Genomic DNA, 17,889 nt, shown 5'->3' with positions numbered 1-17,889 from the left:
ACGTCAGACCGCTTCCAACGATTCCTCCGTGCATACCAGCTGGACATTATTGCCAAGAACGACAGACAACTGACCATACCCCCAAGAGCCCGCCTCAGCCTTCTCTGGTGGACGAACCGCCCAACCTCAGACGGGAAAACGTTATCTACATGCTCATCGAGCTCAAGTCTTCACAGACGCCAGCCTTCAGGGCTGGGGGAGCCCACTCAGTCAAATGTATGTCCAGGGAACTTGGTCTCCGGAAGAATCTCGGCTCCACATCAATGTGTTGGAAACTCGAGCATCTTCCTTGCCCTTCAACATTTCGCCACAAATTCGCTCACCAACATGTCATCATAAGAACAGACAATGTTGCCGCGAAGATGTACATCAACAACCAGGGCGGCTCCAGATCAGCAAGGCTCCACTCGAGGAAGCAAATAAAAAATCCTCCGATGGGCCGAGGAGAACTTGGTATCGCTACAAGCCCTACACATCAGAGGAGTCCAGAATCTAGAGGCGGATCGGCTCAGCAGACAGAATCCGTGCGAAACCGAATGGCCCCTCGATCCACGGGTCTTCTTCAAGATATGCAACACCTTCGCACTGAGGTAGACCTGTTCGCCTCTCAGAAGAACCATCAACTTCCAAAGTTCATGACCCGACACTACCATCCACAGGCAGTAGCAACGGATGCCCTGAACGCGATATGGCCTCCAAATCTTCTCTATGCATTCCCTCCTTTTCCCCTGATCCCTCGGCTCCTGCGCAGGATCATATCCGAGGCGCCTTGGTGATCCTTGTAGCCCCAGATGGCCCAGGAGACCCTGGTTCACCACCATCCTGGAACTGGCCATCGCAGAACCACTGACTCTGCCAATCACTTCCGACTTCCTGACGCAGGGCCCCATCATACATCCCGATCCCGCTTGGTTCAAGCTGACCGCATGGCTCTTAAACGGGCAAACCTCAGGATAAAGGGGTACTCGGAAGAAGTCACATCTACAATCTTAACAGCCAGACGCAGGTCGACGGTCAATATCTACAACTATTCATGGAAGGCCTACGTCAGGTGGTGCCATTGCAAACGACTCGAGCCCACGGAACCATCCATCACCGTTATCTTGGAGTTCCTGCAACAGGGCTACTCAATGGGACTCAAGTGTTCCACCTTACGCAGACAATTGGCAGCTCTTGCTACCGTCATCCCTTGTGTGGGCGACACCCCCATCACCAGACATCCGGACGTTCTGAACTTCCTAAGAGGGGTAAAATTGTCCCAACCTGTGGTAGTCCACAGGTTCCCCTCTTGGCGCCTGAACGCTGTCCTGTCGGCACTCACTAGGTCCCCGTTCGAACCCATTCAGACTGTACACATCAAATGGGTAAGAATGAAAACGTTATTCTTAATTGCAATAACATCGGCCAGAAGAGTGGCTGAACTTCGCGCCCTTTCAATAAACTCAAAATTCTGCGTGTTCCATAAGGATAGAGTATGTCTTCGTACAGATCCAACTTTCATTCCGAAGGTTAACTCCCCTTTCCACGTGCGCCAGGAGATCGTCGTTCCCAACTTCATGCCAAACCCCTCTCATCCCAAAGAGAAATCATGGCACACATTGGATGCGCGACGGGCCTTAAAAGCATACATAATAAGAACGGAGGAGTTACGCAAATCAGAGAGTATGTTCATCAACATTAGCCCGCCCAACTTGGGAGCGCAAATGTCCAAGGCAGCAATCAGTAGTACCCTGAAAGCCTGTATATGCGAAGCATACAAAGCTTCTGACTTACCGGTCCCTCAGGGAGTCACAGCTCACTCAGTTCGCAATGCTGCGACCAACGCAGCCTTCCGAAATCATGCATCGGTGGAAAACATCTGCAAAGCTGCCACCTGGTCTTCCATTTCCACCTTCATACATCATTATAAAATTCGGTCCCTGGCCTCGGCAGAATCAGCCTTTGGCAAAAGGGTACTGGAAAGTATCATCGGGGACTAATGAAACCCACCCGAATTCGAGGTCCCACACAAGATGCCCCACTCCTACAGTAGAAGGATCCATTGGATACTCACCGTGAAGGGTCTTTCTACTGTAGGTAAGTGGGGCATCTTGGCCCTCCCTAGTTCCATTTGTTTCCCGATGTTACTCTCTCAGTTATCAAATAAATTCATGTTTTCAGACTGTTCAACGTTTAGGGTTGTCGTTGTTGTTGTCACTGTTCTAGTGATCCTAGTTATTGCCGAGCCGTTGTTTTTCCTTCCGTGTTTTTGGTTATATGTTCCTGTTACTTAAGTGCTATACTACTATGCCAGGCGGGGGTACTGAAGAAGGTGACCCCAAGACCTCACAGGAAGTACATGGAAGAATTTCATCATTTCCTGCCTCTCTGCAATTGGTCGAGATCACACCCACACAAGATGCCCCACTTACCTACAGTAGAAAGACCCTTCACGGTGAGTATCCAATGGATCCTTTTATTGGATGTCCAGATCTGAGTAGGATGGATCTTTTTGTAGATGTAATTTGAATTGACTGACTGAGGCGGATTCCGCATAGGCGAAAAATAGCACCCCTGAAACAGTAAAAACACCGTTCCAGGGGTGCTGTCCGCATGACTGCCGCCTCTGAATCGAGGCAGTGCCATACTTTTCCCGGGGAAACGCTGTTTCCCTGCCTCACTTGATGAGCAAGGTATTTGGGAAACAGTGTTTCCCTGCCGGTGCCATGCAAACAGCAATGGCTTGGAGGTGCCGCTTTTCGGCACCTCCATTTCCCCCCACACTCACCTTCTCTCCTTGCTGAGCCCCGCAGCAATGGGGAGTCACGCCCATGCTGCCCTGCGACCCCCGGGGTCGGAGGGCAGCGTGGACATGGCTCATCATCGCTGCAGAGCTCGGCAAGGAGAGAAGGTGAGTGTGGGGAAAGGAAATGGAGGCACCTCCGTGGGCAGCAGCCGCTCTGGGGCCGCTCATACCTCAGCATGCGAACGGCCCTGGGGCTCCATCAGTGGAACATCGCTGCCCCCATTTGCGGAATCCGCCTTATTCTAAAAAGCTGCACGAACATTTGTTAGGTGGTCTGAGCCTATCAGAAGAGCAGGATTTAAACATTGTAAATAAAATAATGTACAACATATTTATTACAAGCTTGTTTGTTTATTTTTAGGTGCAAGACAAAGCTGTATCCGGACAACCTTCCTACGACGAGTGTTGTCATTGTCTTTCACAATGAAGCTTGGAGCACTCTCTTGCGAACAGTTCACAGTGTGATAAACCGATCACCACGACAGATGCTCGAAGAAATTATATTGGTCGATGATGCTAGTGAAAGAGGTGAGAGCTGAGCATTGATTGTTTGTGCTGCACAAATGCAAGCTTCTGTTGGCAGAGTTACAAGGCCAGTAGATGTGATTTGGATTTTGTGCAAGATTTCCTTTGATCCCTCCTGCCCATTGCCCCTTTCCATAGCTCATCTCTTGCTACCCCCCAAAAAAGGTCCCGTGGTCTTCTGGCGTGACTGGGGCTGCAGAATGAGGGAGGCAGCTAAAATTCATGTTGTGACCAGTGTTCTGCTTGCTGTTTTTTTTAATCTGTCTCAAAAGCAGGGCATTTTGTTCACCTGCTGATCTTCCAGTAACTTCCTATTATTCACAAATGAAATTTTCCTTAAGCAGTTTTCTTGATTAGTATAGAGTTTTTATCCAAGAAAATCTCTTTTTTTAATTCAATCAAATTGAAAGAAATAGTCGGTCAATGCGGTTTATTCAGATGTTGGTTAAATATTCTGTTTGTAGAGAGAAAAAAATCAGACTACTACAAAAATAATTTCCCAAGCTGGCAGGAATGTTTCAGATTCTAGCATCAATCAATCGAACCAAATGAAGCAAACTTTCAGCTTTGCCTGAAGCTTTCCTGGTGTCTACTGTTATATTCCTAGGAAAGGTAATTTGCATAAAATTACACTTTTGCTCCGGGAAGCAAAACATTAAGAAAACTAGACATCTTTCTCTGAACATAATTTAGAAGTGTTAATTTTTCATTTACATGAAAAGGGTGGTTGAAGGTGGATCAGTTGTTGATTACGTAGGGAAGAAGTCACTAGCCTGTGTCAAAAAGAAGCAGGTGAAGCAGAATATGACTTGTTTTATATGGAAAACTGTAATTTAGCTCTTTTGCAATATGCTACAAATAGCGAATGTTTAAAAGATTAAGCCATTTCCTTGGCTCTTGCCAGTTTGGATGCCCAAAAGCTGGTTCAACAAGAGAAATGATCCAGCTCATAATAAACACTTTTAAAGTCTCTTGATTTTTGTGAGAGTCATATAAAGACGTGCCTAGTGAACTGATGAGTTTGAGCCATTAGCAAAGTATCCATATGACCTGCCTGACTTTTACGCATAGGAACCACATTAACAGTTCCCGTGGCTGTCGAGAGGGTATTTTAGTAGAGTCATGCTCAGCCGGACTTAAGTGGTGCTCTCCCTAATTGATTGTTTCTAGAATTGCATATTTCGTATTATGTGAGATCCTATAATCAAACAACCCCCTCCAGCATTGGGGAGGGTCCATGGCTCAGTGGTAAAGCATCTGCTTGGCATGCAAAAGATCCCAGGTTCAGGACTTGACATCTCCAGTTAAAAGTATGAGATGATCTGAAAGTTCTTTGCTGGAGACCCTGGCAAGATGCTGCCAGTCTGAGTAGACAATGCTGACCTCAATGGACCAGTGGTCTGATTCAGTATAAGTTTAAGTCAACTTTATAAGTTCAGCAGCGAAGTGCAGCACTTGTGTAGGTATAAGATCAACAAGGGGGTTGCACAGAGGTCGAGATTTCTGAACATCCAGAGGAAACTGTAAGCCCCAAAACCATAACCAGGCCATCATATCAATAAAATGAATAAACCATGAATAGGAAGTGAGCAAAATGAAGGGGTGAGAACTGTTTCCCTGGATCTGCCCAGTTCCAGAACTGAAGTGGACAACTGTCCCAGCAGATGGTCTCAGTCCTTTGGGTTGCCTAAGCAGCCTCAGATGCTGCACTGAATTGGGGATGGGGGAGGGGTGGAGCTAGTGAGAGTAGCTGGCAGTATTATAATGTGCAGTTAAACTGGAGGTGGTAACATCAGGAGTGTCTCCTAAATACCTGGGTGGTATCATCAGGAGGGTCTCCTAAAGATACTCTGAAATGTTGGTACTGCTAACATAAACATTACTCCCCTGACAGGCACCCTCAAATTTTCCCCAGATTCTCCCTTTAAATCACTCCCCTCCCTTCTGAGTGGATTTAAAGGGAAAATCAGGGCTTACAGAGCTAGTTTACTGTTTTTCTTTGAAATAAATATTCAAAAACATTTAACCTACTGATGCCTCAATTAATGTAATTTTATTGGTATCTATTTTTATTTTTGAAATTTACCAGTAGCTGCTGCATTTTCCACCTTCAACTTATACGTAACTCAGTAAGTTTTCCCAGTTTTTTGTGGTAAAATTAGGTGCCTCGATTTATATGCGGGTGGACTTATACACGAGTATATACTGTAGTTATCTAAGTAATCCTGTCCTTGGAGACTGATTTAGACTAATGGAGGCCGATGTAGAAATTCTGGCCAATTTTTCGAGAGTGTGTTGTTTGGACATATAACTGACTATTTTTCATTTTCCTGTGTTCTTCAGACTTTTTGAAGAGACCCCTGGAGAACTATGTGAAGAAGTTAAAAGTACCAGTTTATGTGATTCGAATGGAGCAGCGTTCTGGATTAATTAGAGCCAGGTTGAAAGGTGCTGCTGCCTCGAAAGGCCAAGTCATCACTTTCTTAGATGCTCATTGTGAATGTACAGTGGGATGGCTGGAACCTCTATTAGCACGGATAAAAGCTGACAGGTTCTTATCTCATAAAACTATTCCAATTGAACAGTTAGCAAAGTTGTTATTAGTAAAGCATAGCTGGAACTTTGGAAGCTACTTTTAGTTGCCTTATTGCAGAAATTTGTAACAAGTTCTTGCAGAAGGAATAAAATGACACCTAAACTGAGCTTGGTTGTCCTTTGTGAATATCCATGCAACTGAGAAGCAGTAAAAACCCTTTCTGACGTCTATGATGGGATATTACTATTATGGCAAGAGCTGCTTTGTTTACAAATTGTTCTCTCTTCGTGGCAGGTTTGGTCCTGGAAAATACTGTCTCCTACAGATGCTTGGTTTATCGGATAGTAACTCCTCTCCTTTTGATTATCTTGAATTGTGATGCCGCATGTTGTAACTGTCCCCTTTGTTCATGTCAAATATGTAATGTTTTAAAATACATCCATCTTCAGAACATTTTACCTTTGAGAGAGGGGCATTGTGCTAAGGTCTTTGTTTTTGACACCCTCTTAACTACATAGAATGAATGATAGATTTGATTAGTCAAGGTCTGAATTGGTGTAGACTTAAAACTAAATCAGTGTTGTCTGGTTTAATAATTGTAAATCTTTATTTGAATGTAGCACCTTCTCTTTGTTAAATGTATTAGCATATATCTTATATATCTATTCTCAAATACCAAATCATAATACGTTGAGTACATGATGCTCTTATCCAGATTTCCTGAAACATGATGACATCACATTCCCTCTAGGCAAATGTCAGAAGAAAACTAGGTAAAGTCTAGTGAAAGCAATTGCAACCAGAAGAAAAACTGTTCCTTGGCTACCAAAATATTGAGGAATAGCTTAAAGTCGTGCAGGAAACAACATATACATTTAATGTGTAAACAAACGTAACGTTCTCAACATGCGTGCTAGATGAGGCACCTCCATTTTGAATTAAAATTATGAACGTGAATTATATCAATGGGAAGGTGATCCTTTAATAATCTGGGCAAGACTAAGAGATTATTCTGAGGAAGTGGACAGAAACCACCTCAACAAAATGAGCAAAAAAAGAAAACCGAGGAGCTCATCTGGACAATTTTCACATCAGGATCAATTTTCAAATTATACTTTGTCTCCTCACATGTTGAGAACATTGATCTGTTGTGTAGACATTAAATGTCACTTGGTGCGCTACTTGTATTTAAGTTATTTATCAATATTTTGGTAACCAAGGTACAGTTCCACTGTTCTGGAATCCCGTACTATTTCCATTGCCTTGTTTAAAGAATTTTCGCCACTAGCTGTTGTGGGTTTTTTGGACTGTATGGCCATGGTGTGATAATCCCCCCCTCCCCCAGTGTTTTGCTCACATATATGTTTTGCATCTTCAGAGGCATGTCCTGGTAAGATGTGTTTCTCTCCATGGCACAGCCCAGAAAATCTACAACACCCAGTTGATTCCGGCTTTGAAAGCCTTCAACAATACTATTCTGCAACGTTAAATGAATTCATACTAAATTATCCTGTCATTACTTAATTCTGGTAAAATACCTGATAAATATCTCTTTGATATTTTTTATGGGTTCTAAATGATGTTTTACAAATATATCATATTCCAATATTTAGACATTTTGGGGCATGCCCATCACCCAGACACAACTCTTTCACTTCCACAGAGCAATAGATGGCATAGAGAATAGTTGAGCTGATGAATCTTGAATACGATTTAAGCAGACGTGTCCTAAGATAGCAATTACATAGTCAGTCACCTTTGTGCTAAGATAGTGTACAACTAATATATGATGGTTTTACAAGGCTGCTAAATGTTTTATGTTTTTATTCTCTGGCTTTTCATAATTAATTTTAATGATTTTATAATGGTTTGAAATTTTCAGTGTAATTTTTGGCAGAGATACTCAAGTCTTAGCCATGCAAGGCAGTAGGCCTAGACTAGAGCGTCTTTCCAGATAATTGCACTATTTGTCATGTTTCACTTTGTGAGCCGCCTGAAGCAAGTTCTCTGGAGAAGCGGTGCATAAATAAGCACGGAAAACAAGTTTCTGTGAGATGCCAGTGCTTGCGTGGCTGCTGTCCCAGAGCGTTCAGTAGATTATGTACATTCTTGTATTTCTCCTCTTAATAGTTTGTGTCTCTTCTCTCTTCAGGAGAACGGTGGTTTGTCCTATAATTGATGTCATCAGTGATGATACCTTTGAATATATGGCAGGCTCTGATATGACTTATGGTGGGTTCAACTGGAAGTTGAACTTCCGATGGTATCCTGTTCCCCAGAGAGAAATGGACCGAAGGAAAGGTGACAGGACCCTTCCCGTCAGGTGAGAGAAGCTTACCAAAATGTGGATATCCATTTATCCGTGCCAGATGTTAAATCAGTCTGTAGCTTCTGTGCAAGTGCTAATGATGTCTAGGACTGAATTCAGCCACCAGCATTAATTCCAGCCATCCCTTTACATGAATTTCTGATAGATCACTACATTCCCTTCTCACACAGAGAATCCTGGTTGACAAGGAGTGATTTAGGTGCAAGCCCAGTTAGAAGCTGGTTGGGGCTTTTTTTGGTAAATCTTAGCTTAGTGCTAGCTAAAAGCAATGTCTGAATTTCAGCCTAAGTGTGTTACGATGATATTTAATCCTCGGGTGACTTTGGCATTAGAATTATTAAGTTGCAAGGGACGAGCAGTTATCTGAATGAACAGAAAAGTAGTTGGCACATCCCTGCTGAAATGGGAAGATCTCATAAGCCTTCCGGAATGCCTGCAGGATTAAGCACAGAGGTGTCCTTCCTTGTGGAATCAGTGTACTGTGGAAAGGTTGTTAGTTGCCCTTGAGATTGTTCCCTGTAGGAGTCTGCCCCTTTAGTTTGGGTATTTACAGCTGGATATTGGAGGTCAGTTTCAAGCTAATAACTGGAAGTCAAAGGAATTGAAGACAGAAGTTTCACATAGGTCCCTGACCTCTGCACCCACCCACCCCCACCCCTGGGTCAAACTTGTTGCACTGTGTGGAACCAGGATACCTTCAGACCATCTTGATCCTTGGGGGTTATCAAACGCTCATGATAGGACACTAGTCTGCGTGGGGGGCGGGGTGTGTGTCAAGGACAGGTGGCAGCAAAAGCTCACTTCAAAAGAATGCACGAAAAGGGGGAGGAAGCCACACAACATAAAGCTCAGCTCAGTACAGTGTTGATGAACTTACTGTGTTGTAAGCAGGGGAGCAGATTCTTCTTTCACGTACAGCTGCAAATTTCCCTCCAGGCAGCATGGGTACACCAATAGTGTCAAGGCATTACTCTGAGCTGAAACTTTGTTATGCTTATCTTTCTTTTGTTACCAAAAGTTCCACATTCCATTAATAACACGTTGGTTTCCCATAAAGATGTTTGTATGAAAGTAAGCAGTTGACCATAATGAATATTGAGGAGCCACTGCTCTGGGTACCTACTTTTTGTGTACTGAGAGCTGCTTAAAATGTCCAAACAATTTCTTGTTTTGGAAAGGGGAAATAAAACCCTTGCTACAAGATCTAGCACAACTTCAGACATTCTGATTCCAGCAAACATGTCAAAAAGCCCATTTTGGGGTATTCTGGGCTTTTAAAAATTTTATTGATTTTTTTTTTGCTGTCCTGTCACAACAGACTTATTGCGCGCCTAGAGGATTTTCAAGGCATGAGAAATTCAAAGGTGGTTTGCCATTGCCTGCCTCTGCACCTGACTGGTATTCCTTGGAGGTCTCCCTTCCAAATACTAGCCAGGGTCAGGGCTAAGAGTGCGTGACTGTCCCAAAGTCACCGAGCAAACTTTCATGGCTGGAGTGGGGATTTGAACCTACTTTTCCCAGGTCCTAGTTCTGTGATGGCGAACCTTTGGCACTCCAGATGTTCATGGACTACAATTCCCATCAGCCCCTGCCAGCATGACCAATTGGCTGATGGGAATTGTAGTCCATAACATCTGGAGTGCCAAAGGTTCGCCACCACTGTCCTAGTTCAACATATTAGCCACACGGTAGGGTGCTCTGAAGCACCATGCTGGCTCTCACTTGATTTGTACTCTGTCGTTATTTGGGAACCCAAAGCAGATTATGTTGCTTCCCTTCATTTTATTCTTGTGGCAAAGGTGTGCTGAGAGTGTGACCAGTCCAAGGTCACCCCACACATCTCCGAGACGCAGCAGGGATTTGCCCGTTGGTCCTCCCAGATCCTAGTACAAGTTCTGCTCTCTGCTGGCTGTCGGTTTATCTGGCTGGGATTAAAAGAACTCCAGTGACACTTGCCTTTTTAGTCGCAAGCACTTCACGCCTCACAGCAAAGCACTTAAAAATCTCACGGGATTTACCAGAGCGATTTGAGCATTAGACTCTGCACCATGCATACATTGTATTATGGTACAAGGACAAATAGTCTGAAGCCCGAGATGATGCTTGAAGTTGTTCTTTGGATCGTATCGCATGTTGGAGTGTGGTATAAATGTGTGTCAAAGCTACTTTTAAAAAGTTTCCCAGGAGTTGTGTCTTGTTTACCACTATAGACTCGCTTGTCTTTTGTTTCTGAAATCACATGATTAACTTCGGGCTAGCTGTGGCTCCCTTTTCAGTTAGTGTTCATCTCCAAACTAGCAGTATGTTAATTATAAGTATGAGCTGAGATTCGAGGAGCCACTTAGCGTCTCTTTTTCAGTCATGTTCCACGCAGCATCTTAATTTGCTTTTGAAACTCCCTTTTCCATACGTTTCCACATTGCCCTGGAGCGAACACCACCAAAACTGCCTGCGTGCCAAGGGTAGAGACTTTACGAACCCAAAGTGCCCTGCCGATTTGGCATCGTGGTACAGCTGCAGGGCCACTTTCCTGGCCTGCGGTGGCACATACAGTTTATCCCATCTGTTCGAACTCTGGGGCGATGCAGGGGCATCTGCTTCAGTCCCATTTGAGTGACCAGGGAAGGGTGCGTCAGGCATCGGGTGCACCCTGAATCTACGAGCGCATGCGACTCCACCTTGACCCCACAGTTTCTGTTGACAAGGGTAAGGGGCGCCAGGATGGAACAGTGAGAGCTACTTGCTAACAGGGTCATGCCTTTCTCAGGGACCTGTCCTCGGGTGTCGTTCAAGTCAGGTCGTTGCCATTTTCTGCCGGCCCTACGCTAGAGTCGGACTCTACTGACTCCTCTGAGCTGGGATCGTCCAGGCGCAACCCAGCCCCTTTGTTGACCTTGCCTTTCCTGGATGAAGACTTCCCCCCAGGCTTACCCTCCCCATTCCTCGGGTGCCCACCCGTCCCCGTCCCCCTCATGGGACAGGCAGCGGCCAGGTGGCCCTGTCCCCAACAAGTCAGGCACAGCCCCAGGCATCTGCACCTCGTGTACTGGGATTCTTCAGCCACCGGGTCCCCCCGAGTGGCAGGACGGGGCTTCACCAATGTGCTGTGTCACCTTGCCGGGGCGGGAGGGGAGTATCGTCTTGGGCTGGACCAGCGACGGTGGTTCTGGGCCTTGAGGATGCGCACCTCAGTTTCTCCTGCTCTCTGGTACTATCCCGCCCCACTGCGCGATCTCTGGATCCAGGGCCTCCTTGTAGAAATGGATCAGCACTGGCTCAGGCCAGTCATGGATCTGGCCCACCAACTGCTGAAACTCCAAGGTGAAGTCAGCCACCAAGCGCGCACCCTTTTGGAGGTTCTGCATCTTTCTCTTCACCCTCTCCTCCTGGAAGGGGTCCTCGAAGTGCTTCTGGTGGGCCAACATGAAGTGGGGGAAGGCCAGGAGTTCGGAAGCACGCCCCTTATAGAGTCTGACATACCAGGCCGTCGCCTCCCCTTCTAGGAGGGCCCCGACTTCATGGATCTGTTCAATTTCATTGGTGTAGGACACGCTGTAGCGTTGCATATGCGCCTCTACCTGTACTAGAAAGTAAGGGAGGGAGTCTGCGTTGCCATCAAACTGGGCCTTCAGGTCCCGCTGCCGTGGTGGCTTGCCCCGCAGTGGAACAGGTTGCCGTGGGGGCTCAAGGGCAGCCGCGGCTGCATGGGCGCCTGCTCCTCCGGACGCCCCGAGTCCCCTGGTCCCGGCAAACCCCACTTCTGTGACATCATCCGCTCTACCTCTCGATGGAGTTCTAGCTCTTCCTCCGACCGAGCGGCTTCCCTGGCGCTTCGTAACTCCATGTCCCGAGAGAGCCTCTCCACCCGCCAACGTAGCTCCTCTCGTTCCTCGCGCCAGGACTCTGCTGCTTGCCGTGGGGCTCGTCCGTAGTCGTCCCCGGCCATATTGTCGTCATCTTCTGGTTCCCCCAAGAACCAAGTTGATTCTCGCCTCCCCGGTTGCTGGTGCCACACTCTGCCCGGTACATGAGTGGGTGTGGCCAACCGGTAAAACGAGCTGAGCAGCCTGCCGAGCCAGGGTAAAGCATTGTGCCTCAGGCGAGTGGTTGTCCCGCCCGGGACCCCCGAAGCACCCCCCCCATTTCCCGTCTGAGCCTGTATGGTCCTCTCTGGGGTTCACCAACCTCTTTCTGGTCCAAGGGGATGTCGGCGTTCTCCGAGCCTGTCTTCCCCAGGTTGTTGGGGTGAACAGTCTTCTCGCCTGAGGTCCCATCCATAGCGGGTATGGGATTCAGCGAAGACAGGGAGAAATCATCTAAATGTAAGACTTCAGTCCCAAAATAAAGCAACTGTAGTTTTCAAACTGTAGACTTTATTGCAGTGGTTCTCAACCTGGGGGTCGAGACCCCTTTGGGGGTCAAACAACCCTTTCACAGGGGTCGCCTAAGACTCTCTGCATCAGTGTTCTCCATCTGTAAAATGGATAAATGTTAGTGTTGGGGGTCACCACAACATGAGGAACTGTATTAAAGGGTCGCAGTATTAGGAAGGTTGAGAACCACTGCTTTATTGGATAACCAAAGCATAACAAGACATAGATGATTTCTGCGGAACAGAGCTCGGGCTGGATCTTTAATCCCCGATGCCCACGACCCCCTGCCGGGCCGAAGGTGCCGTGGCTGCAGCAAGAAAACAAAAGGGGAGAGTAGGAACATCACAACAAACGATGGGAACACAAAGGACAGGAACTACTTCACACCTAGGAGGATGCCAGCTCAGCCTGGCTATCAGCCCCCGGTCCAGGAGGAGGGGGAAGGCAGGCTGGCGCCTTATAGTAATGACTTGAGTCCCCTTCCCCGATCGCCGGAAAGGGGCCATCCTGACACTCAGTGCATAATCTCAGCCAGTGTGTTACACCACAGTGTTTTTCACCATGACTATAGGTTTGAATGTAGAACTGTATGCTTTCTTCCAGGACACCTACAATGGCAGGAGGTCTGTTTTCCATAGACAGAGACTATTTTCAAGAAATTGGAACGTATGATGCTGGAATGGATATATGGGGAGGAGAAAATCTAGAGATTTCATTTCGGGTAAATGTATAACTTTTGATTCCATATATTCCTATTCCGCAGTAGTTTCTGGAGCGATTCTTCCAGTGCAGATGTCAGTGTGTGTGAATATCGCCAAGAGGCAGATTCAAACACACAACCCATGAATGGTATCCTTCAGTAATTCACTATGTGTAAAAGTTCGTGTATCAGAGGGGGCATAGGACTTTCTGCTAGCAGTGTGCAAAACATGTGTAGTACATCTCTTAGAACAGTGGTGGCGAACCTATGGCACGGGTGCCAGAGGTGGCACTCAGAGCCCTTTCTGTGGGCACGTGCAAACAGAGTGCCCCCCCCCCCCCCCATCTAGGCTGGCCTGGGCTGCTGAGTTCGACTATCAGCATTAAACCTAAGACCAGGTTTTGGGGAAGCAGTGTAGGCAACCCTGTTAAGCGCTGTTAAACCGCACTGATTTTCATGCAAAGAACAAAAGCGCGATCCTTTATCTGGGAGTAAGCTCGGTTGCTGGCAATGGGGCTTGCTCCTGAGTAAACCCTCCTAGTCGTGAGTCACCCGTTGGAAGAGTTACACAGTTGCTTCAAAGCAAAGCCACCAACTACCACCAAACTTACTCCCGAGTAATGCACTCCCCGGAGCCAACCGTTTTTCCTAAACTGAAACCTCAGTACTCAGGTTAAATTGCCGTGTTGGCACTTTGCGATAAATAAGTGGGTTTTGGGCTGCAATTTGGGCACTCGGTCTTGAAAAGGTTCACCATCACTGTCTTAGAACAAAAGCTGTAGGTCACATGTGGTCACTTCCCAACCTCTGTGTGTTAAGGGGACTGAGCAGTGGCTGAAATCAAGAAGCTCATGGCTGTACTTCATCAGGAGTCATTTGTGATCTGTGGCCACAGACTGCATGTTTAAGACATTGTTTTTGAAGCGCATCTTAAACTCCTTTGTTAACCACCTTGCGGATATTTAATGAAAACACAGGGTTTATGAATGTACTAAATGAACTGCATTTATTCTCCCTGTACTAAAGGCATCTTACAAGTAAAAATACCTTGAAATCATAAGTTATCAGTATAAAAACAAAAGTATAAAAATAAAACAGGACATTAAAACAATGTAAAATATGTAGGTTTTTTGGAAAGGGTTTTGCTGTCTCACCCAGATATAAATGTCACGCAAAGATATCACTTCTTTACCAAAAGGGTTAAACCACGGGATTCACTGCCATGGATGTAGCGGTGGCTGTAAGTTTAGAGGGCTTTGAAATGGGATAAATGGAGGCAGATTCATGGAGGATAGATCAGTTGCTGTTGGCTGCAGAGGCTGAACAGAATTGCCACGTTCCCTATGCTTGCAGGCAAAGCCACGGAAAAGCCTCTATACCTTGTTGGTTAGTCTTCCAGAGGAACTGGTTGGCCACTGTGTGAGATGGAATGCTGGACGAGATGGACCATTAGTCTGATCCAGCAGGGCTGCTGTTAGATTCATATTTTCTTAACGTGTAAGAAGAAGAAGAGTTTGGATTTATATCTCACCTTTCTGTCCTGTAAGGAGACTCAAGGTGACTTACAAACTCCTTTCCCTTCTTCTCCCCACAACAGATACCTCGTGAGGTAGGTGGGGCTGAGAGAGTTCCGAAGAACTGTGTCTAGCCCAAGGTCATCCAGCAGGAATGTAGGAGCGCGGAAACACATCTGATTCACCAGATATGCCTCTGCCACTCAGGCGGAGGAGTGGGGAATCAAACCTGGTTCTCCAGATTAGAATCCACCTGATCTTAACCACTACACCGCACTGACTCTGTACCGGCAGGGGGAGGGTCAGTAGCCATTGGTTGTGTGTCCTTAGGTCTACAGAATTATGCCCATCTTAGGTGAAATATACATTTCATATTTACAATTTAAATGCAGGCTTATCATACTTGTTTCTTTGGCATGCCCGCTCTTCTGAAGAAGGATTTCTCGCAGTTTAATTAAATAATAACTTTTCTTTTGATGCTTTTAGATTTGGCAGTGCGGAGGAACCCTGGAAATTGTGACCTGTTCACATGTTGGCCATGTTTTTCGAAAAGCCACTCCTTATACTTTCCCAGGAGGCACGGGGCAGATAATCAATAAAAATAATAGAAGACTTGCAGAAGTGTGGATGGATGAGTTCAAGAACTTCTTCTATATAATTTCCCCAGGTGAGCAAATAATTAACATAAAGAGCCCATGGGGGTCAGAGTGCTGCCGGGAGTCCCTCCTCTTTTTGACCCCACAGGCACCTTTGGAATTTTGAGAGGAAATAAAGAGTGCCACGCCAAAATGGTTGGAGGTAGGGCTGGACCCAAAAGGTTGCCTCAAGACATGGAGCCAAACACAACACACCTTCCTTGTTTTGCAAAAGAATTACAGAAGGGGGATAAAAAGAAATCAGGGAAATCCGGAGCGGGTGGTGAGAGAAATAGAGATTTTAAAAAAGGAAAGTCTGAAAAGAGAATGGAACCACAAGTCCTGCAGGAATTGGTGCAGTTTCACAGGGCCTGTAAGACAACTATTCTGAGGACAGCAACAGTATCCATTGATTGGCCTTCCCTTCCCTTCCCTTCCCTTCCCTTCCCTTCCCTTCCCTTCCCTTCCCTTCCCTTCCCTTCCCTTCCCTTCCCTTCCCTTCCCTTCCCTTCCCTTCCCTTCCCTTCCCTTCCCTTCCCTTCCCTTCCCTTCCCTTCCCTTCCCTTCCCTTCCCTTCCCTTCCCTTCCCTTCCCTTCCCTTCCCTTCCCTTCCCTTTGCTTTCTTCCTTTCTTTTCCTTCCCTTTCCCTTTTTCCTAATATTAGTGTGAATGTTGGTTTTTTAAGGGGTATAGCTTCCAATTTTAATTATTATCTCCTTAGTAGGGGTTGTGGTGCCAGGATCCAATGGAATAATTTCACTGGTTGTATTGATCATATTATTGTTAACTGATGTCGTAAGCCGACCTGAGTGCTTATGGGGATGGTGGCCTGTGAAACAGTGCCTGCAGCTTCAGCCATAGAAACCCCTTTCTTTTGAACAAGGGTAGCCTGTAACAAACCCTGCCATACAGAAAGACCCTGCTCACTTTCTGAAAAAGATGGGTGCCATAGCACCCATTGATGCCACGTCGGGGGACCTCAGGACTACTGGTCTGTCTACTTCTCCAAAGGCTCATGTTGAAGGTTTTCTCTGCTAACAGATCTTTTTAGCTGGAACTGTCAGTAATTGATCTCGAGCCCTTCTAATTGTACCCCCCCCCCCCCGCCATCCATTTGCATTTATACCAGGCAGTTGCTGTCTGCTGGAAGGACAAATCTGAATGGTGATTTACGGATTGAATGTATTGTTGAAGTTTTCCTTCCATTTGGATCACTTAAAAAAGACCACCAGCAACGAAGAAATTGACCATGTAGTTTTGAAACAAGGATAATGTTTCTCTTCAGAGGTGATGCTGTTTGATTCTTGCTTTGAATTGTAACACCCTTGGGATCTCATTGATAGCAGTTTGTCAAGTGATTCTCACCAAATCTTTTTGAACTGCTATCAATGAGATCCCAAGGATGTTAGAATTCAAAGCATCACGCCTGGCAGGGTGGTGATGGTGGCGATGGTAAACGATGCTCTCCCCTTCTGTAGGCGTTGTTGCTGATTGCATGTGCTGGTTGTACATTGGGCAGCCATTACATTTCCTCTGGTTTGAATTGGGCTCTGATAACTCTGGTTAGAGGTGAGCCAAACCATGCTCCAGCCTTTGAATTTCCCTGCTAAAAAGTGTTGAGCTCTTGCATATGTTGGGCAACCTTGCAAAAAAAAAAAACACCCATGAAATAAGATTATCCCTGCATCTCTGTGTTCCAAATTTTTCTAAGGGAATGTCAGTTTATTGTCCTGTTACAGTAATAAGAAAATCCATGTCTGTCCCTTTTTGGAAGCTACACTGGAGGCTCGGTGGTACGACCAGGGATTTAAGTCTGATGCCCGGTTTCTTTCCTCATGCTTAAACTCTGACTAATGAAGGAAGTGCTATGTTAATGTTATCAAGTTGCAACTGCGGAGCAGCAGTGGCGTAGGAGGTTAAGAGCTCGTGTATCTAATCTGGAGGAACCGGGTTTGATTCCCAGCTCTGCCGCCTGAGCTGTGGAGGCTTATCTGGGGAATTCAGATTAGCCTGTACGCTCCCGCACACGCCAGCTGGGTGACCTTGGGCTAGTCACAGCTTCTGGGAGCTCTCTCAGCCCCACCTACCTCACAGGGTGTTTGTTGGGAGGGGGGAAGGGCAAGGAGATTGTCAGCCCCTTTGAGTCTCCTGCAGGAGAGAAAGGGGGGATATAAATCCAAAACTCTCCTCTTCTTCTTGTGGCAACGGCATCAGGGGATTTTCAAGGCAGTTGAGCAGCAGCGGGGATTTGCCATCACCTTGCTGCGTAGCGCTTTCCTCAGCCGTCCCTCATGCGTGTATCAACCTTGCTTAGCTTCCAAGATTTGACAATATCAGGCTTCACCCTGTTGCCTTCCCTCCCAGTGAAAGAAATAGTGAATATTAATCTGGGGCCATTTGGGTTTTTCCCTGAATGAAAATGGCGACTATCTTTTCGTGTCTGAAACTGAGTTCACCTATCTTCGCTGGTCTCTTATAAAGATTGTTTTAAA

At 46.2% G+C, this 17,889-nt stretch overlaps 1 protein-coding gene across 2 annotated transcripts in view; it reads left to right on the top strand.

Annotated features, from left to right (window-relative positions):
- GALNT1 (polypeptide N-acetylgalactosaminyltransferase 1) overlaps positions 1-17,889 on the top strand; it is a 90,006-nt gene that overhangs the window by 61,853 nt on the left and 10,264 nt on the right. For both annotated transcript variants that reach the window (XM_048511175.1, XM_048511174.1), the window contains exons 4-8: positions 3,147-3,313; positions 5,654-5,861; positions 7,999-8,169; positions 13,152-13,269; positions 15,249-15,429. In XM_048511175.1, coding sequence (XP_048367132.1) covers positions 3,147-3,313; positions 5,654-5,861; positions 7,999-8,169; positions 13,152-13,269; positions 15,249-15,429 — 845 coding nt within the window. The remainder of the gene's footprint in view (positions 1-3,146; positions 3,314-5,653; positions 5,862-7,998; positions 8,170-13,151; positions 13,270-15,248; positions 15,430-17,889) is intronic.

The sequence above is a fragment of the Sphaerodactylus townsendi genome, linkage group LG11, assembly GCF_021028975.2.
Source record: "Sphaerodactylus townsendi isolate TG3544 linkage group LG11, MPM_Stown_v2.3, whole genome shotgun sequence".
NCBI lineage: Eukaryota > Metazoa > Chordata > Lepidosauria > Squamata > Sphaerodactylidae > Sphaerodactylus > Sphaerodactylus townsendi.
Note: the sequence above shows the minus strand (reverse complement) of the source record. Positions and strands in the feature narration are given on the sequence as shown.